This window comes from Acanthochromis polyacanthus, chromosome 22 (assembly GCF_021347895.1).
Source record: "Acanthochromis polyacanthus isolate Apoly-LR-REF ecotype Palm Island chromosome 22, KAUST_Apoly_ChrSc, whole genome shotgun sequence".
NCBI classification, from domain to species: domain Eukaryota; kingdom Metazoa; phylum Chordata; class Actinopteri; family Pomacentridae; genus Acanthochromis; species Acanthochromis polyacanthus.
In genome coordinates, this window is record NC_067134.1 from 3,857,680 (window position 1) to 3,884,076 (window position 26,397).

Here is a 26,397-nt window from a genome sequence, read left to right on the forward strand (position 1 = left end):
CACAGAGGACACATTTCAACTCAATACTTCACTTTTAGCTCTTTTCACTTTCACCTAAAACTGATACAAATGAACTTAAACTGTTAAAAATAAGGAACATAGACAGAAAACAGACATGGAAAAAGAGAATAAAGAGAACATAAAGATGCTACTGCAGGTGATTCAAGACAGGACTGTTGGTAGAAAACTGTTCATGCTGTAAGTTAGTGAATGTATTTTACTGCTCAGTGTTCTGTTTAAAGGCAGCTCTCACTCTCTGTTCTTTGCACTCTCCCATAGTGTCAAGTGTCCTCCCACTTTCAATGACAGCTGATTCTCATTGATGACTTTTTTCACAGTTTCTGCAGTTTCCCCACTTGAAAAAGGATGTTTCATCTACCCAGGGTTTGAGCAGGACTCCACTCATCAATCAGACAGTTGCTTTCTTTCTTTTCCCTCTTTTATTTTGCAGTGGTCACAAATTCATGAGATACAGAGGTGGCAACTCTGATAGATTAAGGTGAAAAACCTTTAAACAGAACACAAAAGGACAATGTTCGCATTACTGCATTCAGCAAATAGTAACAACCATTCCTCATGGACATTTTCACCACATTGGCAAATGCTACTCCACTCACTTTATGTTTGTCAACCTCAACACCACATAAACTGAAGCGACAAATCATGGCATGAGCAATATTCAACCCAATACTATACCACACATGAATTTATCTGCATTCTAAAGAGTTAATTTTAAATCACAGTTTAACAAATTACTCTGAGCATTTTTATCAAAAATTTTTAACCATTTTATACTTTTTATTTCATGGTTTTAAAATTATTTAAAGTGCATAAAGTGCTTTTAAAGTGCAATCCTTTCCAGATCCAATAAATAAATAAAGGGCATTGTAAAAACCCACCATTACAAACAGGATGAATTCACTGGTCTTAGCTGGAACCCTCTAATTAGCACCAATTAGCCTGCAATCTTATTTTCAACTGAACAATTACAAAACACACGGAAATTATTGGTAAACAGACAAAGTTTACTCCGTGGCTAATGCTAATGCTAACACATACTGCAGTGGCACACATCGGCAGCTTAAACAGTCTTTTAGAGTCTCCAGAATTCTGCTCTTACCGACTGCAACCCGGATTTTGGAGATGAAGGCAATCCTGCACAGTTTGCCGCAGATCTTGATGCTTTCCCAACAGAAACTCACGGACACTTTGTTTGAACTTCGCTGCGTGTGTCCCCTTTTTTGCCGCCGGTGGCAAACCTGCAGCCGCAGATTGTTTCCGCCCCAGCTGAGTGTAGGACCTGTGCGTAAATGCTTCTCCTTTGAGTTCTCAGCTCCTTCCAGTTTGACTTTACACATAGACTGCTTTGCACTCTGTGTCACCTGTACCTTCAGAGCTCTGAATAAAAGAACAAAAGATTTATTGCAAAGAACAAAAAGGTTTTGCCTCCACAGCAGCTTGTTATGAAAATGATTGTATTTGATGATTGAATGTTCTTCTTCATCGTAATACTGTGTGATGTGTGCTAAAAGAGGAACAAGGACACGAACTATCATCAATATTATTTCATCTTACATGTCTTATTTAAAAAAAATATGACATTATATAAATATGCACTACTGTTCAAAAGTTTGAGGTCACTTAGAAATGTCCTTTTTCTTGAAATCAGTTCTTTTCAATGGAGATAGCTTTAAATAAATGATAAATCAAGTCTAGACTTTGTTAATGTGGTAAATGACTATTGTAGCTGGAAACGGCTGATTTTTAATGGAATATCTCCATAGGGGTACAGAGGAACATTTCCAGCAACCATCACTCCTGTGTTCTAATGCTACATTGTGTTAGCTAATGGTGTTGAAAGGCTCATTGATGATTAGAAAACCCTTGTGCAGTTATGTTAGCACATGAATGAAAGTGGGAGCTTTCATGGAGAACATGGAATTGTCTGGATGACCCCAAACTTTTGAACAGTAGTGTACAGAAGGATATGGAAATCATAACGCAGTGTTTGAGCGGTCGTAGGTGAGCTGGTGTGCTAAGAATGAAGAGTGGAAAGGCACTTGGTCCTGATGATAAACCTGTGGAGGTATGGAAGTGTCTCGGAGAGGTAGCAGTAGAGTTTGTGACTGGGTTGTTCAACAGGATCTTAGATAGTGAGAAGATGCCCGAGGAATGGAGGAGAAGTGTGCTGTGTTCCTCTGACGCTCACTTGAACTAAAAGCATTTGAGCTGCACACTACTAAAATATGTATATTTTTGTTTGAGTATATAGTTCTTCTTTATAGTCCGAAATTTGATTAAATGGAATTAAAAATGTCAACAAAAAGATCAGATCTTAATCATTTATTGTCTCCATAATGTAAAGTCACTTCTGTTCACCTTTTTGGTTCTGAATCAGAGAAAGCAGCATTTTCTCATCAATTCTGTCTCGTGCTTTAATCATTAATGTTTCAGGTCATCCTTGTTATTGAACTGTTTTCCATCATGATGAACTTTTCTTGCCATAAATCTCCATAACTTTCTGATGGGATTAAGGTGTGAGGACTTGGCAGTCAGTTCATCACATCTAGATCACTCTTTCCAAAGTATTCTGTGCTCTTCTGTGGTTTGTGGTAAATTATCCTGAAATCCTTCCATTTCTGTCCTCAATATTCTACCAAATATCAAAGATTCCTTTGGAAGCAGATCTTCAAGGATTTTAGATTTGATTTCCAACAATCAGAATGTTAGAAGTTTCCCTGTTGATCATATTTTACTGATAGTTTCTCCCAAATGTTTCAGCTCATTTTTACTGGAATATTCTGAAGTAAAGTTTGTGTTTTCTGGTGAATGGATCAGATCTCACATTTAGTTTCAATCAAACCCTGAGGCTTCTGGAAAATACACACAGCTTTAAAATAATGTTGGATCATCTGCTGACTGTGTCGTTATTAAATGCTTTTAGAGTTCATTATTTTTAACCCTCGTGTCGTTTTAAAGTTGGAAAATGTGGAAAATAATAAATATTTTCACCGTGAAACTTCTGATGTCCACATTTTAACATTTTTAGGATATTTTTAACATTTTTTGGTGGAAAAAGAAGAAACGTTTCTAAAGAACATTCACATAAAAATCTACCAAAATCCAGTAAATTGTCTGGATTTTGGTTGATTTTTATGTGAATGTTCTTAAAGAAAATATCAGAAGTTTTACTGATAAATATGGAATCACTTTAGATATTTTTAGGATTTTTTTTGAAGATTTTTATTCATTTTTTGAAAATATTTACAAGAATTTTCCTGCCAAATTAGGGGGATTTTGTTTTGTTTTTTTAAATAAAACTTTTAAGGAATTATTGGAATTTTCTTCCTGAAGGTTTTTGCACATTTTCATAAATTTGGTGAATTTTTTTGGCTGAATTTCTGGATTTTTTCCTGTTTTTTGGTGGCGTAAATGAAGCCAACAGGAGGGTTGATATCCAGAGCTAATAATAAACAGCAGAGGACTGATGGGTCTCCTTGGTGTTTGCTCCTGTTAACATCTCATCTTCTAGTAGTTCCACATTGAAGGAATTCTGCTGGACAACACTGAGAGCATATGAATGAATTTTCAATCCAAAATAATGCAGTGAATGTCAAATAAAGTGGTGTTGAAGCTTGTCAGAAGCTTTCAATGAATGTAGAAAGAGTGTAAAAGCAGCATCCTCTACCAAATGAGCACAATCCATCAATCATCATCAAAGTGTCCAAATTCCAGAGAAGACATGAACTGCAGATTGTAAATGAGTCAAAGTATCCATTTAAAAACCATTTCTAGACCATGATCACAAAGTCAACCACTAGATTGTTCTTTTGTGTCTCATTTTTGTGATATTTTGTCTGGTTTTTTTTTGGTTTTTGTCTGACTTGTCGTTCATCTCATGTTTTGTTTCTCGTTTTTATCGTGTTGTTTCCTTTTTGTCTCTGTTGTGTTTTTTCTCTGATTTCTGTCATTTTGTGTTTTGCTTTATTCGTTGTTTTGTGTGCCGTTTTGTGCATTTTTGTCTCGTTTTTGTCCATTATCCATTTTTTTTGCTGCTTTGTAACTTGTTTGTCTACTTTTTTTGCCTCTTTTTTGTTTTGTGTCGTTTGTCTATATCTTTAACGTTCTGTGTCTGATTTTCGCAATATTTTGTCTGGTTTTTGCCTCATTTTTTGTCTTTTTGAATCTGACTTTTGTGGTTTTGATCCTGTAGTAAAAAGCGGTCCGGCCCACTTGAGATCAAAATGGGCTAAATGTGGAACCTGAACTAAAATGAGTGTGACTCATTGATTGAAAGCTTCTTTGAATGCTTCAAACAGTCATTCTCTAATATCAGCCCAGAAAAACGGATCAAAGTTGGTTGTAAGTCCATCTGGAGCCGCTGATTTCCCCAAAAACATTTTCATTCCAGCTCTATCAATCTCTCCAAACACGTGCTTTTAAAGTCAGTCTGAGGAAGAAATGCTTTGACTTGTTAAGAAACAAAAGAAGAGGGGGACTGATTTTGCTCTTCAAGGTAAAATGGGAAAAGTAAGAAGTCACTTCAGTGGTGCAAGAAGAGACTCAATCGTTCTAACCTGGCTAAGACTCAGACACTGCAGTCTGAAAAGTGGACTGGCTTTGATTGGGAAGCACAGAGATAGGAACTGTGAGTGAGGTGAACTAGAAACTGTGAGAAATGTTCTTCTTTCGTGTAAGCTCTACTCATGCCAACAGAAGAAACATGAGAGACTAGGAGCAGCTGGACGAACTGTTTTTAATCTTTGTTTTCTACTTAACATGGAGGAGTGGACAAATGTGAAGAAACTTCTGAACTTTCTCATGACCACAGGACTGCATAAGAAAATATGGAGGATTCTCTAAGGACTATGAGTAACATCCAGTAGGTGGCAGCAATACGCCAATGATGCGTCTCGTCTGCCTAATTCAATGAGGAAGAAAAAGTAACTCAGTGTTTCTGCCGGAACTTCACAGTGTGACACCCGGCGGATGTAAACAAAGAAGCATGAGTAGAGTTTGCTTCACTGCTGTGTGGACTGAGCTATAAAACGGCTTTATTATAGTATGAATGAGAAATATCAGAGCGATAAAGTAACGATGTGTTCAGTTGAGTATCTGAGAGAGTTGATCAGCGACAGACTAGCTGCTGCTGCTGGAGAAATATTCTCAGAGTTTGAAAAAACCATCGTCCAGTACCAGGAGGAGATCGATCGTCAGCGCAGACTGCTGGATGTCATCTGGAAACCACACATCCCCTTACAACCCATAGGTGTGTATGTGTTTTGATGGTGAATAATTCCACTTCTAGCATGTAGAACATCATGAAGTGTTGAGATGAACTGAGACACACTGTGAGGAAGAGAGAATGGGCTCATAATATGGAGTCTGTTAGTTGATGCTGTGTGGAGTTTTAAAAACGTGATCGTTGTGTTGATTGACCCTGGAAGCAAGAACCAAAGTTTCCTGTTCAGAGGTGCTGGAAGTGTTGATCTGAACTACTCCACACTGACAGCAACTGCATTGTGTTATCAAACAGTTTAATAATAAAACTCTGACAGAGGACTCAGTCATTCCATCATTTCAGTCCAGAGACATAATTCCATGTATAGAGATCATTCAAGATCTAAAGAAAGAGCACATACAGAGTTAGAGAGTATAGAAGTAATGTGTTCAACTGCATTCCACTATTAACATGTTGGGTTTCACTCATGAGTCAAATCAACAGTACAGTAACCAGCAGTAAAATAAGAATAACATTAAAATCCAAATGTCCTGACAGGTTTGAAGGCTGAAGAGGACAGCAGCTTTATTCAGACAGATTTTAATGGATCCCCATCAAACCTGTCTGTGTGGTGTGTAGAAAAGTACCCAGTGGTGTTTACCATTAGAACTTTGTGATCCTGTATCCACTGTGGAACAACGTGTTCATAGAAATGTTCAGTCATTTGGAGATGCTTGTATCATTCCTGCTGCTGTTTCATGGCTCAAAGACTTCTATTATAAAGCATCATATTCTTTTTGCGTCAAACATTCGACTGTTGAGCTGATTTTGTTGGAGACAGCCAGTCCTGGACAAAGTGACAGATGTGTGTTCTCTCATCATCACAGTAGTAACCATTATCTTTTGTCTCTTTGTTCCTCCAGAGCTCCCACAGTCTTATGTCTGTGAGAATGAGAAGACTGTTGTTGACCATCAGCCCCATGACCAAGAGAGAAACTCCATGGTGGATCATGAGGACCCAGAGCCTCTACGGATTAAAGATCAGCAGGAGGAACTCTGCACCAGTCAGGACCAATCAAACCCAGAGATTTCTCAAATTAAAATGGAACAGGAAGAATTGTGCACCAGTCTGGACCAATCAAACCCAGGGTTACCACAAATTAAAGTGGAACAGGATGAACTCTGCTCCAGTCAGGAGGAAGAGTTAATTGGATTGAAACAGGAGACTGATACCTTTGAGGTGACTCCTGCTGATGAGGAAAGTGACCACAGTGAACCAAAACCAAACAGTGATCAGCTCCTGTTTCACATCTCTTGTGTAGCTGAGAGCCCAGATCAGGAAGGAAACAAGGATGTAGACTCAGGATCAACTAGATGTATCGAGCTGAAACCAAGACATCAGAGTAACAACAGTCACAGTAATGATGTAGACAATGCTCCAACATCAGCGAGACAGTGTGATAATGACAAGGAAAGAAAATGTGCAACATGCGAGGTCTGTGGAAAAGCTTTTAGTCGTAAATCAAATTTAATCAAACATCACAGAACCCACACAGGTGAGAAGCCATATTCTTGTGAAACCTGTGGAAAAAGCTTCAGTCAGCGGAGCTCTTTGACTGAACACTTGAAATATCACACAGGTGAGAAGCCGTATGTTTGTGGAACCTGTAAAAAAGGCTTTATTCGACGGACCCATTTGACTGCCCACATGAGATGTCACACAGGTGAGAAACCATATGTTTGTAACATTTGTGGAAAAAGATTTTCTAGTTCATCAGCACATAATAGGCACATGGCAGTTCACAAAATGGTAAAGCCATATTCTTGTGGAACCTGTGGAAAAAGCTTCAGTCAACGGCGCTCTTTGACTGTCCACATGAGATGTCACACAGGTGAGAAGCCATATTCTTGTGGAACCTGTGGAAAAAGCTTTAAACATAGTTATCAATTAAAAGCCCACATGAGAATCCACACAGCTGAGAAGTCATGATCCTGAAACATCTGTGAAAAATAAAGAAGAACTAAGCTTGAAACAACATGTAAGAATTGGTACAGGTTAAAAGTAGATGTTTTAGATTTAAAGCAGCTTTAGTCTGTGCTTCAACAACAACTGTGAGGAAGTATGTAAGCAATCCTTGATGATTAGACCAGATGGAGTCTGGACTGTGGTGGTGGAGCAGCAGGTAGAAGAACCAAACTGAATGTCTGGATGGATATGGTATTGGTACAGACTGCTACATTTCTGCTATCATGACATCCTTCATCAGCAGAGCACTGATTGGAGATAATGTGAAGCTGTTTGGAACATTTTCACATCCTGCTGAGAGAACATGGCTGTTCAGGTGTGAACATACTGCTGGAATCCACTCAGCTTGAGCTTTGCTGTCTTTCTAGTAAAAGGAGGCAACGAGATACAGAGACATTGTGACAGTAGAACACAACAGAATGTGTCACTGCAGCAGAGGAGATCTGGACATGAAATAAAGTTGTAATAAAACGTCTACAGCTCCATGACTGCTTCATGAAATGTTTTGAATGTATTTAAACAGATGAACATTTACAAGTTGTTTCATAATTAATGTAACATTGAAGATCCCCAGCAAGAATAACTCTGAGTCAGATGTCAAAGACATAACCAACATTATTATGTTTTCAAGCAACAGACACGTGGTTTTACTAGTAGTAGCTGATACACTCCTGCAAATGTCAAAACCAGAAATGTTAAAAACAGGTGAAGCTGTGCTGCAGTTTCTGCTGGTTACATAAAGGTCTTATGCTATTTATTTCTTCTATTGTCACCACATAGGTCATCTGTGTGATTTGTTAGTAGGATCTCATTGTGTCGTCATACAGCACATTGAACCCTTGTATTGTCTGAACGTCCTGAACACTCCTCCTGTCCTCGGGGTCAGAAATGACCTGCCTCCACTGAGCCTCTAAAATAGAGCAGCTTAATGGAATTTTTAACCAAAAATCTATTTTACATGAAGAAACAACCTGTCATGCATCACACACTTTGTGAATGCCTGTTTTTGCTTCCTCAGAGGGTAGAAAGACTGTATTTAATCAGTGAACACCATTCGTTTTTATACCATTGTTCATGCTGTAACTGTTTTCTTTCTTTAAGTAGAGGTTTATTATCACTATTATTGCTGCTAAAGGTACTGCATAGGTGTAAACATTTCTTGTTTTGCAAGAGATAATACTTCTATAGCCTAATAAAGTACCAGAAATGTGCAGAAATGAACTTGAAATGCATTTTTGAAGGGAAACAACAGTGTACTGTATACTGTACAATGGAATATAAAACTACAAAACTCAACTACCAGATACTAGTACTCCTCATTTTTTGAGTCATTGCTCCCACCAGAAAGATGCATAACCTACATCAATCATAAGAACAGAAAAAATAACAGATTCAAGCAAAATATTCCGAACATATTAAGCTCTAATTAACACATGGAGGACAGACTGCAACTGTATTTGTCACACGTGCAGCACACAGTATTTGTTTTACAGTCCTTCTTGTTACTCCTGGATGACTAAAAAATCTGATCTCTGACCTGCTGGGAACTGAAACCTGAAAACTGCCCTCATGGCTTCAGCAATATCAGATTAGTCCATATTAATTTGAAAATCTGCAAATATGACAATCTCAACAGTCCAGAAGTAGCCAGGGTGTAGAATCTTGACCCCACTCTGTATTATGCTAGTTATTTAATGTTTTGTAACCTCGGTCACTTTTCCATGGGGGTCAATTTTCTATCTGACACCGGGTAAAAAATGACCTGAAGACAGTCTTTGTACCCTGGTGGTGTACAGCTTTGATGAAAATATAAACAAAAACAATGTTTCACTTTTTCTAATGTTGGGGTCACTTGAGGAAAAGTGATCAAATTTCAAGTTGAAAAAGGTCATTTAGGGGCCGTTCTATGCTATTAAACATGGTGGCCTGGTTCATTTTGACCCGAAGACAGCACTAAGGTTCAAACAACAGCAAATCAGTAAAAGTATTTTCCAGTTGAGTATGCTAAGAATTTACCTCAAGTTTAAATAATGAGTCCACAGTATTATTAGTTATTTAAAGAAATGCATGACCAGAATTAGCAACAAAAATGACTAAAATGAGACACAAAATGAACATCTCATTTGGATCATTTTGTACATTTCTGTCTGTTTTTAGGGGGAAAAAAGTGTCATAAATCAGACTGTAAATGATCTATGAACAAAGCTCTCTGTAAAAACCCTCAGAATGTTGAATAGAATAAATGTGGACAGTTTCATGACTGTAAGAGAAGATTTCTGGATCATTTTGTGTCTCATTTGTGTCATTATGTGTTTTGTTTTGGTCAGTTTACATCTTTCTGTCTGGTTTTAAACATTTTGCATCTTTTCATGTTATTTTTTTTCTTCCATTTTGGTCATTTTGTGCCTTAATTTTGACCATTTTGTGGTTCATTTTGGTCATTTTTTTGGTTTATTTCTATTTAAAATTGTTCATCTTGTTAGTTCTTTTGGTCAGTTCACGTCTATTTCATCATTCTGTGACTCAGTGGCCATTTCTGTTTCAGTTTTCATCTCATTTTTGCTCTGAATTGCTCATTTTATCTCTCATTTTAGTCATTTTGCATCACTTTAAGGTTGTTTTTTCATTTTCTACATTTTGTGTCTCATTTTCGTCATTTTTGCTTAATTTTAGTCCCATTTTGGACACTTATCTTTTTGTTTCACATTTGATGTCCCTTTTCTAATTTTATGGCTCATTGTGGTATTTTTCTATCTTGGTCGCATGTTTTATGTTCCATTTTGGTCATTTTGTGTCCCATTTGAACTGTCCCATAACATTGTTGGACCGTTCAGTAGACTCTGTTTGGGTCTTTTTCTCACCACTGAAACATTTTGTCCATTTTTGTCTCATTTTGGTCATTTTATAGATTAGATTAGATCCAACTTTACTGTCATTGCACAGAGAACAAGTACTAAGACAGTAAATGCATTTTTTAAAAGTCCATTGTGATGTCAGAGAGAAGAACTAACAACTGTTACCACATTCCATATTCTGAAGAAAAACATGGAAACACTTGAGAAAGTCAGTTTAACACACAAAGCTTGGAGATATTGGAGAGTTGTGGTGAAGATTTCAAGTGTGAAACTTGTGAAGACATTGTGAGCAAAGACTGTGACAGAAAAATGAAGCCTCCTCAGCCAGATAGGAAACATTCAGGTAAGACAGAAGTCCAGACAACGAGCTGCAACTCAGCTCCAGATATCAAACTACACACTGACATGTTAGACTGAAGTTTTCACAACACTGACAAGCTAACATTTGCTCATTTTGTGCCTTATTTTGATCAGTTTGCATCCTTAGGGTTGTTAGTGGATAAAATGTTGTCATTTTTCATCTCTTTTGTTTTTGTTCCATTTGGTGACTTAAAGGCTGTTTTTGTTGAATTTGCTCATTTTGTGTCTCATTGAGGCTCATTTTCATCATTTTGTCTCTAACCTTGGTCACTTTTTGTGTTTAGGATTGTTTTTACTCCTCATTTTTCGTGCTTTCAAAGTTTTTTGTTCCATTGTGAACATTTTGTGTCTCATTTAGATCATTTTTTTTGTATCATTGTGGACATTTTGCGTCTGTTTAAGGTTTTTCTGTTTCATTTTATGTCTCATTTTGTGCATTTCAGTCTGTTTTTAGGGAAAAAGTGTCATAAATGAGACTGTAAATGATATATGAACAAACCTTTCTGTAAAAACTTTCAGAATGTTGAATAGAATAAATGTGGACTGACTAGGTAACCTTACAGAACCTTTACTGTTGTGATGTACGCATTAACCTGACTTTATACACTCCAAGAAAAATATATATCTAACCATTGTGATAGGGATAAATAGAAGTTCCAGTCTGTTGACTTTAATTGCAGGATAATGCTTTATAGGCTGCACAGTGCAGTAGTGGTTCGCACTTTCACCTTGCAGCAAGAAGATCCCGGTTCAAATCCCGGGGTGGGCCTGGGATCTTTCTGCATGGAGTTTGCATGTTCTCCCTGTGCATGTGTGGGTTTTCTCCGGGTACTCCGGTTTCTTCCCACAGTCCCAAAAAAGCTGAGGTTAATTGAGTACTCTAAGTTGTCCGTAGGTGTGAATGTGAGAGTGATTGTTTGTCTGTATATGTAGCCCTGTGACAGACTGGTGACCTGTCCAGGGTGTCCCCTGTCTTTGAACAAGTCAGCTGGGATAGACTCCAGCACCCCCATGACACTCGTGAGGATAAAGCGGTGTATAGAGAATGGATGGATGGATGGATGAAAAAAACAGGCATTTGGGTAGTTCACACACATTCATCAGGTTCTAGCATTATTTGATTCTAAATCACAGGTTATAATCTCATACTGTGTTCCCTTATTTTGCTGTCACTCTGCCAGAGCCCCATTCTTATGGCTGATTCATGGATCTCATACCTGTATGATTCTTGACAGACTTTAAATGTATTTTTTATAATCCTGTTAAATGTTCAGTAGAATAAAGCAGATGAAAAATAAACAGCTGATATAATGTGTGTTTGTAATGAAGAACTCAGAGTCAGGATTTTTAGTTCTCATTTCATCACTAGAACAGAACTTAAAGACTCAAATCAGGATCAAGTGTGGCTGCACAAAAAGCTGATTTTCACTGGACAATAATGTGTGAAAGTCTGTCAGCAGTTTGGAGATTCACTGCTTCCTCTCTCATTTCACACTTTGTGCAGCTCAAATGCTTTTAGTTCAAGTGAGCGTCAGAGGAACACCACATCCTGATTTTCACTCTCAACATTTGACTGGAAAAAGACGCAAACGCCACATTTGGCTCCTGGAATAATCACAACTTCCATCTTTGAAGAGGAACAAGTTTACAAGGAATCATTTAGAAGGATTTGACAAAGAAACACATTTAATCCATGAATGTGAAAACATGTTTGTGAGGGACAGAGTCATGGAGAGACTCAACTATCTGTTCAACACTGTTTCTGTACCAGGAGGAGACTCTGGAGACTCAACTCAGCACAGAGACACTGAAGAACCAGAATCCAGGATAGAGAGTTTGAGTGAATGTGGTGTTGAAGGTGTGGAGGTGGATCAGAGAGTCAGAGGAGACTCTGTAGAAGGACAGAGTTCCAGCAGGAACGTCCACATAAACTGAAACTCTGTGAGAGACTGAGGAGGACCTGATGGATGTTTGACTGTGATTATACCTGACAGAGCAAGCATCACTATGAGCAACCCTGTCTCCACAAAGTTACGTTCTCAGACAACTAAAATGCATTTTCAGTTACGTGCAACAGAAACGTAATTGGTCCGGCGTTACGTTGATCTGTAACGTATTCAAAATGCGTTTGTTGCTTGTTAAATGGATGCTGCAGTCACATGTTTGTGGATACAGCGCGGTGCTGTCATGTCTTCTGTCAAGTATCACAAGAAAAGACGGGAAAATAAATCCTCCCTTTGCAATTTCATCGGGACGAAGTCCTCAGTGTGTTTTCATAATAATTCTCCTGCATGGTGTTTTATTCTGACAGTGACATGGATCTGTTTCCTTCCCTGGGGTGGTTCTGCTAGCGTTTTTTACTTGACTAAATATACTGAATAATAAGTTTGACATGAAAGGAGAAAACTGGAATGAGTGTTGATTCAGTCTCCCTCGTAGTTTTCCCCTAGCTGTCATGTCATTCATACTTTAACACTGCCATGGGCCAGATCGGCCTTTTGGAACAGCCTCGTGGAGACTTCATTCCAGCTACACGGCAGCGGTTTGGATTTCTGATTTACTTTGTATGTTGCTTACCGGAACGCTTTCATTTAGGACTGGAAGTGCACGCTTCACTCCGCTTTCGTCGTTCTGTAACCAATCAGAGCGTGGCTCAATATTAAAGCTGTGCTGCAGCGACCAGACAGAACAGCGACACCTAGTGTGTCTGCATTGAAATTACATGTTCCTTCTTGAAAACCAGGGCAGAAAGGTTCACTGTGCCACATTTATTCAACCTTTTCAAAACCCTTTTTGTAATACGTTTTAGATGCAGTTTGCAGATGTTTCTGAAGATGTGTAGTGAATTCTCCTTGTCAATACATTGAATATATCCTCCAAAACATCCCATAAACAGTCTTCTGGTACAGAAACCTTCATCATTCTGAAGGAATTATTTGGTAAATGTTAGACTTTATACTTTATCAGCAGCAATACTTTCTTTCAACACAAAATCAGTAACAAAGAAAATAAAAACAGGATTTTGAACAGTGTGCTTTATTGCAAAATAATAAAATTCATGAACAGCAGGTTTCAGGCGTGGTCGTCATTGTGAACGAGGTCCTCTTCTTCCTCCTCCTCCTCCTCCAGGGCAGTGTGATCCATCAAGACTTTCCTGTATATAAAAGCATTAAATATTATCATGGTTTGTATCCATGTTTTCAGTCCTTTTATGTGCTGGCAGCAACAGAATGTTTGACAATAGGCAAATCTGTATTGTAGAATTTCCAACAATAATAAGGAATGCCGAGGTAAATATTATAGTAACTGCATTAATGCAATAAATAAAAATGATCTTTCATCTTGTGTACAGTCAAGCGTTGGATACACACACACACACACACACATTTAAATTGGCTGGAAGAAGCGTCTCCTATTAACCGAAGCTTTTACTGACGATTCTCCACAAGAAAACAGATTCTCAGCTGAGGATCTTTATCTGATGTTGTACGTGCAAACCTGATGAGCTTTATGTCACTGAAGCCACTGAACAAAACCGTGAAGATACAGTTTCTCATACTGTTCTCATTGTGTTGTCATAGAAACCCAACGTGTATTTAGTTGGTGATGCAGAAATCACATAAATATATTTTTTTATGTTTGGTCCTGATTTGGTGCCAAAAATCTACTGGTATATATTACCAAGAATATTGAATCAATGACATTAATTTCACCTTGATTTGACCGATAACTAAAGTGATTGCTCAGAAATGTTCATCATGTCTTCTTGTTATTATAGTAGTTTAAAGCTCTTTTATTCAGACATAAAATGAACAGACAGATCTTGATTACTTGACAGTTTCAGTGAAAACGTTCAAGATCTGTCTATTCATTTTATGTGTGAACAAAAGAACTCAAAGCGACTGAACTACAGTGACTTCCTGCATTATCAGACCACCCCTGACCAAAGTGCACTTCTTCAATATAACGTCTCAATACATGAAGTTTAAAGTTTAACAGCTGTAATGTGCAGCAGCCAGTTCAAAAAGGCGTCTACATTGATGGGTAAAATAAATTCTTCACGCACGTTTAACAGCTTTCTACCAGCATTCCTGTCTTGCATCATTTGCAGTAGCTGCTTTCCACCATCATCATTTTTCATATTCCTTGTAGCTATCAACTATAACAACCAGTTGACTGAAGCAGCTGGTACATGAGACGTCCATTTGGTGTTAACACCCCCCCTTTTTGTGACTCACAGGATCTGAAGTAGAAAGTCTGAGTTAACAAAGAAACCTGACAACCACCATTAACTCTGACTGAGGCTTTAGTTTTTGTCGAGCCGGTGTACACAAAGTAAGCCTGCTTATACTGAACTTGCTTCATAGCAGCCCTCAGAGGAACAAAGTTAGATTTTTGGTGCCACGAAAATGTGAGCCACATTTCTAGATATTAGCCATTAAATATTGTCAGCACAAACTGTAGAGTGACTAGGTTTTTCCTAGAACTAATCCTCTGTCACAGAATCCTGTAACATGACACAATGCTGACATTTCTTATTGCTGGGGGGCTTATTATTGAATAAAATCATCTACAAGGCTATATGTATGTACCTCAGTTGATGAACTCTGAAAGCAAGACAGGGGCTCCCAGAATTCTTCCATTTAATTCTGCTGTTTGAAATGAGATGAAAATAAGATACTATTAAAAAATAAAGCAATATACTATTCATACTTACATGTAATTGTGTAATTATGTAGTGCCCTGCCACAATAAATAAGTTCTTCAAATTGGTCATCATAAAACAATACAGCACATCATAAACGGATCTCAGAAGAAACAGCTTGCAGTTACCACATTTTACTTGTGCAAACAAAAGTGTTTCAATTGCACCAGCAAACTTTTTAGTACCTGCTGTCCAAAGTCTTCATCACATAGCCACATGATCACAACTGAGGCTGGATGGAGAAACAGAACACCTCTAAAGAGAAATGCCCGGCCAAGCTCCAAGTTTCTCATCAGACCTAAGGTTATATAGCATTGCTTCCCTCCCACTGTTAAGTCTTTGACTTCACACTGTGTTGTGTGTTACCTGTCAATAAATCATTTTACTTCATTTAAATTCATTTTTACAAATACTTGAAGTTGTCTGTGACTTAATCTAATACAATGTTGCTCTTTCACAGAGAGTAGAAAGATGAAAAACCTACAAGGATGTCTTACATAACACGATGTCATCTAGAATCTGCCTGTGCAACACCCTGCATTTGTTGTGGACTGCCAGTGCTGACTATTTACCAAATCTGTCCTCTCACTGCAAAAGTAGACAAGACATTATTTGACATTTACCATGTTGTGCAGGGACGCCACTGAAGAAGCACCTGTAACACAACACATTGTTGTTGTTGGCCTTGTTAATATATATATTTTTAAATATGATCACGCATACTGTACACAAACACTGTATGCATGAAGATGAATAAAATTACTATACATGTACAACAGCATCATTCATTGAAGTGTAAACAATAACAGTCTGGTGAAATAAAAGAATATTAGCATTAGATTTTTTTGTTAAATGGCCAAATTCTGGTACCTCCACAAAGTAGCATTCATTTCCTTTTGTTAACTGCCTATATTTACTAACTCTACAATATCAGCCAGTCAGTCAATTTACCATGTCTAAGGGAAATATTAACATCAGATCCAATGTGGGATAGTACTCCTTGTGCTGCAGAGTGACCACCTGACCCAGATGATAGGTTTCTAGAACAATTGCAAATGAAAGTAGAAAGACTAAGTCCTTACACTGTTGGAAGGATTTTGTTCAAATCTAACACAAATAACTCTGCACTTTAAATACTATAGATTGGCTCATTAGAAAATAAAAAGCTGTTTGCTGAAACTTACTTTGTCTTCTGTCCTTCTAATGATCTTTGAAAAAGGAAAGCTCCCTGTATTGGATCTCTCGGTGCACTCATCACATTGTTCTCCTAAATAGATCAAAATTAGAACAGTTGAGAGGTACTGTTGTGAGTCAATGTCAACACTCATGATTTGTTCACGTTGACCATTGTTTTGATGCCATTTAACAGAGGGGACTAGAGCAACACTGTAACAGGCTTGATTTTCTTTTTATGCACGGCCTTATAGTAGTACATGACCAAACCCTCACTGAATGATTCAGACACCTTAACAGCAATGTAATGTGGTATGGAAACTCAATAGAATCTAACTGTACAATACATCCAAATGGAAACAAATGACAAATGACACTGCAACAATATCTCAGTATTGAAATAATACAAACATTGCTCTATAACTTTCACTGACTCAGCAAATAGTCAGACATAATTGGATTGACATTAAAACATGTTCTACATACCTGTAGTTTGACCTTTTCTTTTACCTCCTCTGTTTGGGCTCTTGCTCCCAGCCTTGCTTCCTTGAACTATGTTCACATGTCCCACCATGTGACTTGCAGGCTCTTTTCCAGCAGCTACACCTGAAGCTTTTTTTAGAGTTTTTTAGGGAAAGTATCAAAAATATATTTATTAATTTAAGGTAACTCTAATTTCAAATCAAAAACATCTCTGTAGATTTGAGAAATCTTGTATGTTATGAACCCCAGCAGAAAATGAACTGCCTTTCTGTAGCAGAGCTCCAGTCAACGTCGTCTTGACAAGTAATTCTTGTGTTCAAAACCGAAGTACTTCAGCTAGTAAATACTATGTAAGGCTTGATTAAAGATAATACTACACTTGTTTTTATGAATCAGTACATGCCCTGTTCAGTTTCACTCAGAAATGTCCAGTCTGTCTTCTTTCACTCTTTCCACATCATAGCATAAAGACTCTGCATGACATCAGAGTCACAGGAGTCAATTTTACTTGACCAGTCATCTTCTATGAGAGCATTAGAAATTAAAATGCTTCCATTTTGAAATCAGCATGTCAGTTGGAACATCACAAAGCAACATCATGCTGTGTAAACATGTTTTTTTTCCACCTATAGCACTTGGTTAAGTGTATTAAAATTCAAATTATAGTCACTACTCTGGACAGATTTTGGATGATATTTTTTCAATACATACCCTCATTCTGGGATTGTGCCATTTGTCCTCTAGGGGACAAACTCCGTTTCAAATCATTGACCATCTCCCAAAAAAAACTTGTTTTTTTAAAATCATAAACTGTGGAGATTTACAATGCTATCTATGAAATATTAGCTCAGTATGTCAGACACTTTCTTAGAGGTTTTTCAGTGGACTGCAGACCCAGTTTCACTCGTTTTTATTTTGTCACACTGAAATTTGAGGCTGTTTGAAGATGACTATCTCAAGAACAATTCTAGATAAAAGCCTGAAACCTTCACTTGTTTGTCTTGCTAACGTCAGCAGATCAGATTGTTGTTAAATACAGCAGTGGAAAAAAGTTTTTGGACATCCAATACATTTGTGAAATAATGCATTAAGAATCACTTTGAGGTCTTCAAGAGTCATTTATTTTAGTACAATCATAAAACTAAATACAAACTTCATGTCTCCTTACTTAAAATCGGACTCCCCTAAGAATGCAAGATATGGCATCAAAATATGTCTGGTATTTATGTATAAAGTCTTTAATATAAGTATAGTTCTAGTTTTAGTATAAAGTAATTTGTTATTGTTGTTATTTTTATAGGGCCAGTTAACAGTATAATAGAATTGAAATTCTTTATTGATCCCACACCTGGGAAATTATTTGCTACAACAGCTAAAACACCAAATCACAAGTTTAAAAAAAAAAAACTCGTAAATTACAGTCTGTAAGAACAGAATAATAAAATAAGGGGCTAAATGATCACAGTATGGCAGATTAAGAACAGAGAGACCATTTCAAAACTAGGACTTTAACAGAAATATGCAGGTTGAGTTAAAAGTGCAGATTGTATGATATGAAATAAAATCTGGAGTCAGATTTTTCTGGGCCACTTGACAAAATCTGACTCCCCTACTATTCTTGGAATGCAAGAAGTGGCAACCTCCAAACTTTCTCAGCTACAACATCTGCACCTCTGCTACTGCTGTGTGAAGTATCAACTATGTATTACTTATTACTATCATTACAGGAGAGAAGTTGTAGGGGTAGTCAGATTTTTCTGGACCACTTGACAAAATCTGTCAGATTTTCTACACTTTCTCTCCTGTAATGACTACTTCACACAGAAGCAGAGGTGCAGATGCTGTAGCTGAGAAAAGACGGACGGACGGACGGACGGACGGACGGACGGACGGACGGACGGACGGACGGACGGACGGACGGACGGACGGACGGACGGACGGACGGACGGACGGACGGACGGACGGACGGACGGACGGACGGACGGACGGACGGACGGACGGACAGACAGACAGACAGACAGACAGACAGACAGACAGACAGACAGACAGACAGATAGGAATCCTAAGGCCAGTAATCTCCTAAATTATGATTAACCATCAGAGAATCACTGCCAGTGTCATGGTAATGACTGGATGCAGCTAATTTACAAAGAAATGATTCTGAACTACATGTCAGCTTTCAAAGATTGGACTTTTCATAGAACACTTCATGTTTTTATATTTACAGACTGACAGACAGGAATCCTAAGGCCAGTAATCTCCTCAATTAATTATGCTTAATCATCAGAGAATCACTAAACCAGCTCTGCATCTAACGGGTTCCTGCAGCCCAGAGGGATCTCAGGAACCATTAAGGTGGTAATTGAGGAAATTCACCCTGCTGCTCACTGCCTCCATCCAGACGTCTATCCCTCTACCACTGATAATTCATTTAACTGAGTAACCACTTTGAAGGGTTTAATTAATTTACAGTCACGTCTGTTAATGACAGCTTTCCTCTTAATGGATTTTGCAACAAAGCAACGAAGACACAAAACAAAGAAATTAGACCTGAATTCTGTGAAGCCGGATCTCAAGGACTTTAAGTTTGTGGAGGACTCCATGAACTTTTACTGAACCCTGCATGGAGAAATCTTCTTGGCAGGGGTTCAGTCTGTGTCCAGTGTGCATACGCTGGTGTCGTTGTAGGGTTCCTTGTTGGTTGGACGTTGGTCCAGACTGGTCAAAGCAGCACTGTTCACCATTGGCAGAGTGCTGACAAGTCTGAGGGTTTTGTCCATCCGTTCCATTCTGCTTGGAAAACAAACACACAAACACAGAGAACGTCAGTGTTTCCTGCAGCATTGAAGAACTGATGCCTTGCCTGAGATAGAGAGCACCCCAAATGACATCTGAAGACACTTTTACCTGTTGGAATTTAACATTCAATTGTCTGATTACATCAGAATTCCTAATCTAACCTACATCCCCAGATTAACCTGGACCAGATTTCTGTGTCAAAACGAATACAGATTAGACTGAACGATAGCTGATAATGTGTTAACAGAATTCAACTGACCACAGTTGTTCAAAACAGTTTTGAAACTATTTTGCATCAATATCCAAAATTATTCAATACATAATTGTGTGTACACTGTGACTGAGACCAGTCTTTACATACCTCACTGTGACACTGATTGAATGCTTTCTTTCTGGTGTGGATCTGCTGGTGTCGTTTCAGGGAACCCAAAGTTGTAAAAGTCTTCTTACACTTGCCACATCTGTATGGTCTCTCCCCAGTGTGGACACGTTGGTGAACTTTGAGGCATGCAGTGTAGCTGTAGCGTTTCCCACACTGGTCACAAATGTATGGTTTAACCCCAGTGTGGGTCACTTCATGAGCTTTTAACTGTGAGTACAATAGAAATGGTTTGCCACAGTAATCACATACGTACACATCATGTCCAGTGTGGATGCGTTGGTGATATTTTAAGGTCTGTTGGGAGCTGAAAGTTTTTTCACAGGAGTCACAGTGGTACCGCTTTCTACCAGAATGGGGGCATTGATGGATCGACAACTGTTCATGTTGAGTAAAGGTTTTCACACACTGATCGCAGTTGAATGGTTTAACTCCACTGTGAATGAGTTGATGATTTTTTAACGTACTCTTCTGAGTAAAAGCCTTTCCACACTGATCACAGCTGAATGGTTTAACTCCACTGTGAATGAGTTGGTGGGATTTCAAAGAGAGCACGTGAGTAAAAGCCTTTCCACACTGATCACAGCTGAATGGTTTAACTCCACTGTGAATGAGTTGATGAGTTTTGAATGTACTCTTGTGAGTAAAAGCCTTTCCACACTGATCACAGCTGAATGGTTTAACTCCACTGTGAATGAGTTGGTGGGATTTCAAAGAGAGCACGTGAGTAAAAGCCTTTCCACACTGATCACAGCTGAATGGTTTAACTCCACTGTGAATGAGTTGATGGGATTTCAAAGAGAGCACGCGAGTAAAAGCCTTTCCACACTGATCACAGTTGAATGGTTTAACTCCACTGTGAATGAGTTGATGTCTTTTTAAGTGACTCCTCCGAGTAAAAGCCTTTCCACACTGATCACAGGTGAATGGTTTAACTCCACTGTGAATGAGTTGATGTTTTGCTAGATTATTCTTGTGAGTAAAACCCTGTCCACACTGATCACAGCTGAATGGTTTCACTCCACTGTGAATGAGTTGATGTTTTGCTAGATTACTTCTGTCAGTAAAAGCCTTTCCACACTGATCACAGCTGAATGGTTTAACTCCACTGTGAACGAGTTGATGTCTTTTTAAATCACTCTTCTTAGTAAAAGCCTTTCCACACTGATCACACCTGAATGGTTTCTCCACAGTGTGAATACGTTTGTGAATTCTTAGCTTTGTTGCTGTGATGAAAGTCTTGCCACATTGCTCACAACTGAGTGATTTATCTCTTTTTGCTGTTGTTGCCGAACCATCCTTATCCTCCTCAGAGGTCCCACATCTCATTCCATTGCTGTGTTTACATTTCTGTAGCAAAAGACAAAGATAAAAACAGAGGCAGTGATGGAAGAGCAGTCATGAAAAAAATTATCCTAAAAGTTTCAATTCCATGTAGTTGAACATGAGGCTGAAACAAGATCAAGAATCTGCAGACATGCTAGCAGCTTTGTCATTAGAAACCTAGAAATGTGTCAACAGCACACTCACAATGTCAACAAATCTATTTTCACAGGCCGATAGTTTTCAGCTTTCTGCACGGTAGTTTTAGAATATTGGGTAGTAAAATCTGTCCATCACCGTGAAAAGCAAAGCAGAGCTGGGACTGATGGGATTGTACCACCAGGAACTCTTGATCCCCAGACTTTCTGTTAAGTTACATTACTGAAGAAATGTACAATATGAAAAGCATACAACATCAATGTCCAGATTTAGGTCTTAACGGCAGCAGGGTCAATTCAGACCACCAACACTTTCTAGTTTCTCCTAGGGGATCAGATGTTGACACCAGTCCAGAAAAGATCTGTAATTCTGCCACTGAATTCTGGATTTGACCCCAACGACCCGGGAAATTTGTTGTGCAGCAGTTACACAAGCGTTCACCATCAAACAACAAAAGCAACAAAACAGTAAAAGCAATAGCAACGATTAAAGGAAATGTTTTAAAAATGTAAAAAACACAGTAAAACAATTACAAGCAAAATTAAAGCTGCAAGCAGCATTGGGCGGGACCTCGCCCCGCCCCCCCACGCTGTCAGCAAGCAAGTGCCGTCCGTGACCAAAGATGAAAGCCAGAGGAGTTCCTCTGCTGGAATATTGTACGGTTTCGGAGGAGATAATCTTTAAAGGGTTTTCATATTTTGGGTTATAGCGCCCCCTAGATTGAAGATAGCACAAATCAATTGGACAGGTTTTCGTAGAGCTCGAGCGGGCAAACGTGCGTGCCAAATTTCATATAAAGTTATGCATGTTTATGGGGTCAAATTAAGCGAAACATGGTTTCAGGTGAAGACAAACTTTGACAGCTTATAAAAAAAAACTGGACAAGTTAGCCTTTTTCTTCTGATAAATTTTCTTTGACTGGATATTCACCATGATCTGTCCAAATATGAAGCCGGAATATTGTACGGTTTCGGAGGAGATAATCTTTAAAATGTTTTAATATTTTGGATTATAGCGCCCCCTAGATTGAAGATGGCTCAAATCGATCAGACAAGTTGTCATAGAGCTCGAGCAGACAAACGCGTGAGTGGTGGTTGCATGTCTCTACGACATTCTTGTGCGTAGAGCTGAGGCCTTTTGTGTTGGCCTTTTGTGTCTTTGAAGGTTTTTGTGTCCTGAGGTGGCGCTATGGAGTTTTTGAAGGTACCTTTTTCAATTCAATTCAATTTTCAATTCAATTTTATTTATATAGCGTCAATTACAGTCAAATCGTCTCAAGACGCTTTACAGAACCCATATGCCTGACCCCCAGAGCAAGCCCAAAGGCGACAGTGGCAAGGAAAAACACCCTTTTAACAGGGAAGAAACCTCGAGCAGAACCCGGCTCTAAATAGGGGGGACCCATCTGCCTGCTGGCCGGGCGGGTTGAGAAGGACAGAGGAGGGCAAGGGGGAGGGATGGGAGAAGAGGGAGGGGTGAGAAAGCAAGGAAAACACAACACACATTTGAATACATGCATGACAGGATATGTGACACAGACAAAGTATAAGCTAACATTGAAAACTGACTCATAGTTTACTCTGATGATGTACGGCTCTGACATTAAACATACTCCTTATATAGCAAGCAGTAAAATTCAAACAGTATGTAAGTTAGCATAACAGTATATTGAAGGCGATGCAGAGTTGACTCGTGGAAAAAGGGAATTGGAAGCAGAGGGCTGGTGGAAGGTCAGTAGCAGCATCCCACAGTGGACATGGTGGAGACTGGACCAGCTGGTGGAACATCGACCGCAGATCTGAAGCATCCAGCTCTGGGACCAGGGACACTCGGAGAAATAGCACAGGGGGAAACAGAGTGAATGTACTGCAATAACGGTATACATATTAAATGTAAAGGTAGATAGAGAAGGGCTCAGTGCGTCAAGAAAAGTCCCCCAGCAGCCTAGGCCTATAGCAGCATGACTAGGGGCAGAACGAAGGGACGTCCAAGAAGGAGTCAGCTGTACAATGAAGACACAAGCCGAACCTCTGTGGGTCACCCAGTCAGCCCCAACTATAAGATTTGTCAAAAAGGAACGCTTTAAGCCTGGTCTTAAAAATAGAGAGGGTGTCTGCCTCCTGAACCCAAACTGGGAGCAGGTTCCACAGGAGAGGCGCCTGATAACTGAAGGCTCTGCCTCCCATTCTACTTTTAGAAATTCTAGGAACAACAAGTAAGCCTGCAGTTTGAGAGCGAAGAGTTCTACTAGGATAATAAGGTACTATCAGATCTTTAAGATATGATGGAGATTGGTTATTAAGAGCTTTATATGTCAGAAGAAGGATTTTAAATTCTATTCTGGATTTAACAGGAAGCCAGTGAAGAGAAGCAAGTATAGGGGAAATATGATCTCTTTTGCTAACTCCTGTCAGTACTCTCGCAGCAGCGTTTTGGATCAACTGTAGATGTTTGAGAGAGCTATTTGGACAACCCGATAATAAGGAATTGCAATAGTCAAGCCTGGAAGTAACAAAAGCATGAACTAATTTTTCTGCATCACTCTGAGACAGAATGTTCCTGATTTTTACAATATTACGCAGGTGAAAAAAGGAAGTCCTACAGACTTGCTTTATGTGTGAGTTAAAGGACCTGTCCTGGTCAAAAATAACTCCAAGATTTCAGAATATCGAGTTTTTCGCTTGACCCGACGTGGGTGCCAAATTTCATATAAAGTTATGCACGTTTAGGGGGACAAATTAAGCAAAACATTGTTTCAGGTTAAGACAAACTTTGACAGCTTATAAAAGAAAAACTAGACAAGTTAGCCTTTTTCTTTTGATAACTTTTGTTTGGCTGGATATTCACTATAATCTGTCCAAATATGAAGCTGGAATCTTGTACGGTTTCGGAGAAGAAAATCTTTAAAGGGTTTTCATATTTTGGGTTATTGCGCCCCCCGGATTAAAGACAGCTCAAATCGTTCGGACAGGTTTTCGCAGAGCTCGAGCGGATGAACGCGTGAGTGGTGGTTGCATGTCTCTACGACATTCTTGTGCAGAGAGCTGAGGCCTTTTGTGTTGGCCTTGTGTGTATTTGCAGGTGTTTGTGTCCCTAGGTGGTGCAATAGAGTTTTTCCAGAATTTGTTTTCAGAATATTGAAATTTTCGCGTGACCCGACGTGCGTTCCAAATTTCATAAAACGTTATACACGTTTAGTGGGTCAAATTAAGTGAAACGTGCGGGGAAGAACAATAATAATTAAAGCTGCAAGCAGCATTTGGCGGGACCTCGCCCCGCCCCCCCACGCGGTCAGCAAGCAAGTGTCGTCCCTGACCAAAGATGAAAGCCAGAGGAGTTCCTCTGCCGGAATATTGTACAGTTTCAGAGGAGATAATGTTTAAATGGTTTGCATATTTCAGGTTATAGCGCCCCCTAGATTGAAGATAACTCAAATTCATCGACAGGTTTTCATAGAGCTCGAGTAGTAACGCGTGAGTGGTGGTTGCATGTCTCTACGACATTCCTGTGCGAAGAGCTGAGGCCATTTGTGATTTTTGCAGTATTTGTGTCCCTAGGTGGCGCTACAAAGTTTTTCAAGATATTTTTTGCAGAATATTGAAATTTTCAGGGGACTGCACCTGCGTACCAAATTTCAGCAAAATACATGAACGTTTAGGGGTTGAAATTGAAGTGAAACATGGTTTCAGGTGAAGACAAACTTTGACAGTTTATAAAAAAAAAACTAGACAAGTTAACCTTTTTCTTTTGATAACTTTTGTTTTGCTGGATATTCACTATAATCTGTCCAAATATGAAGCCGGAATATGGTACGGTTTCGGAGGAGATAATCGTTAAAGGCTTTTCATATTTTGGGTTATAGCGCCCCCTAGATTGAAGATAGCACAAATCAATTGGACAGGTTTCGTAGAGTTTGAGCGGGCGAACGTGCGTGCCAAATTTCATGAAAAGTTATGCACGTTTAGGGGGTCAAATTAAGCGAAACATGGTTTCAGGTGAACACAAACTTTGACAGCTTATAAAAGAAAAACTAGACAAGTTAGCCTTTTTCTTTTGATAACTTTTGTTTGGCTGGATATTCACTATAACCTGTCCAAATATGAAGCCGGACTATTGTACGGTGTCAGAAGAGATAATCTTTAAAGGCTTTTCATATTTTGGGTTATAGCGCCCCTGTGACGAACAGGGCCGTCCGTCACATATGTTTGCACCTTGCACATGACACTTTATATATTCACTTAGCATTTTAATGCACCCAACACTTTGAGAAGGCTAATTGGTAAATAAATAATTTGTACACGATTGTCGGTTTTAAATATTTTATTATCAAACATTTTTTTGAGGTTGCCCGTGGGTCCGGTCCGGTGGCGTCATCTCTGGTGATGGCGGCGGCCGGGTCTGCGGAGGCAACATAACAATTGAGATTGGAATGTACAATATTGTGAGATAGTTTTAAATTGGTTGTTCTCATTAGTGTGGTGTGCATGCGGTGAATGTATTGAGTGTTGTGGAGGGGTGGGTATGTGAGTGGTCTGTGCAGTTAACCTACCGTTTCCTCTTGTGTCCAGGTGCGTCTGGCCAAAAGAGTCCCCGGGGAGCCAGACGCCCAAAAGACAGTTCCAGGCTGAACCAAGGGGAGGGATACGGAAGGGGTGGCTGCAATAGTTTTAACTTTATATTTTGTTGTTGGATTAAGTTTGGTGGTTTTAGTTGGGTTAGTTTGCATGAGTTATTTTTTGTTTACTTTATTCTGGGTTATGGTTTATGTTGGAGAGTTTTTAAACTTAGGTTTAATAGCTAAGGTTAACACAATCTACCTGCACAGTTTTATTAGTTTATTCCTGTTGAGCAGACCAGTATTAGAGGAGGCTTTTCCCCTCAGTCGGGGCTGTTCTGTTGTGGTCTGCTGCTGGA

The 26,397-nt window shown here is 39.0% G+C and overlaps 4 protein-coding genes across 32 annotated transcripts in view; 3 read left to right on the plus strand and 1 right to left on the minus strand.

The window, feature by feature from the left end:
- The window catches only part of LOC127531990 (zinc finger protein OZF-like), a 176,752-nt gene extending 160,747 nt beyond the window's left edge, over positions 1-16,005 (plus strand). Inside the window, exon 5 of the mRNA XM_051942879.1 lies at positions 15,630-16,005. Coding sequence (XP_051798839.1) covers positions 15,630-15,668 — 39 coding nt within the window. The 3' untranslated portion in view covers positions 15,669-16,005. The remainder of the gene's footprint in view (positions 1-15,629) is intronic.
- LOC127531938 (NACHT, LRR and PYD domains-containing protein 12-like) overlaps positions 1-26,397 on the plus strand; it is a 452,657-nt gene that overhangs the window by 372,092 nt on the left and 54,168 nt on the right. The gene's annotated exons all lie outside the window — the stretch shown is intronic.
- Positions 1-26,397, minus strand: part of LOC127531969 (zinc finger protein OZF-like) — a 146,092-nt gene that overhangs the window by 10,291 nt on the left and 109,404 nt on the right. For 3 of the 25 annotated variants that reach the window (XM_051942701.1, XM_051942703.1, XM_051942700.1), the window contains exons 3-8: positions 19,984-21,351; positions 19,374-19,616; positions 16,352-16,434; positions 16,119-16,207; positions 15,791-15,822; positions 12,066-13,616 (exon numbers count right to left, since the gene is read on the minus strand). The exons of 4 other annotated variants lie outside the window; for them this stretch is intronic. In XM_051942701.1, the coding sequence (XP_051798661.1) occupies positions 13,548-13,616; positions 15,791-15,822; positions 16,119-16,207; positions 16,352-16,434; positions 19,374-19,616; positions 19,984-21,351 (1,884 nt within the window). In that variant the 3' untranslated portion in view covers positions 12,066-13,547. Of the gene's footprint in view, positions 1-1,120; positions 1,344-12,065; positions 13,617-15,054; positions 15,115-15,352; positions 15,400-15,784; positions 15,823-16,088; positions 16,435-16,826; positions 16,947-19,373; positions 19,617-19,983; positions 21,352-23,145; positions 23,612-26,397 lie in introns of those variants that run through there. 18 more of the 25 variants (XM_051942720.1, XM_051942719.1, XM_051942708.1 and 15 more) reach the window with 17 other exon arrangements.
- Positions 4,967-26,397, plus strand: part of LOC127532015 (zinc finger protein 239-like) — a 140,632-nt gene continuing 119,201 nt past the window's right edge. For 2 of the 5 annotated variants that reach the window (XM_051943020.1, XM_051943018.1), the window contains exons 1-2: positions 4,967-5,269; positions 6,145-7,563. In XM_051943020.1, the coding sequence (XP_051798980.1) occupies positions 5,065-5,269; positions 6,145-7,211 (1,272 nt within the window). In that variant the 5' untranslated portion in view covers positions 4,967-5,064 and the 3' untranslated portion in view covers positions 7,212-7,563. Of the gene's footprint in view, positions 5,270-6,144; positions 8,550-26,397 lie in introns of those variants that run through there. The other 3 variants (XM_051943022.1, XM_051943019.1, XM_051943021.1) reach the window with 3 other exon arrangements.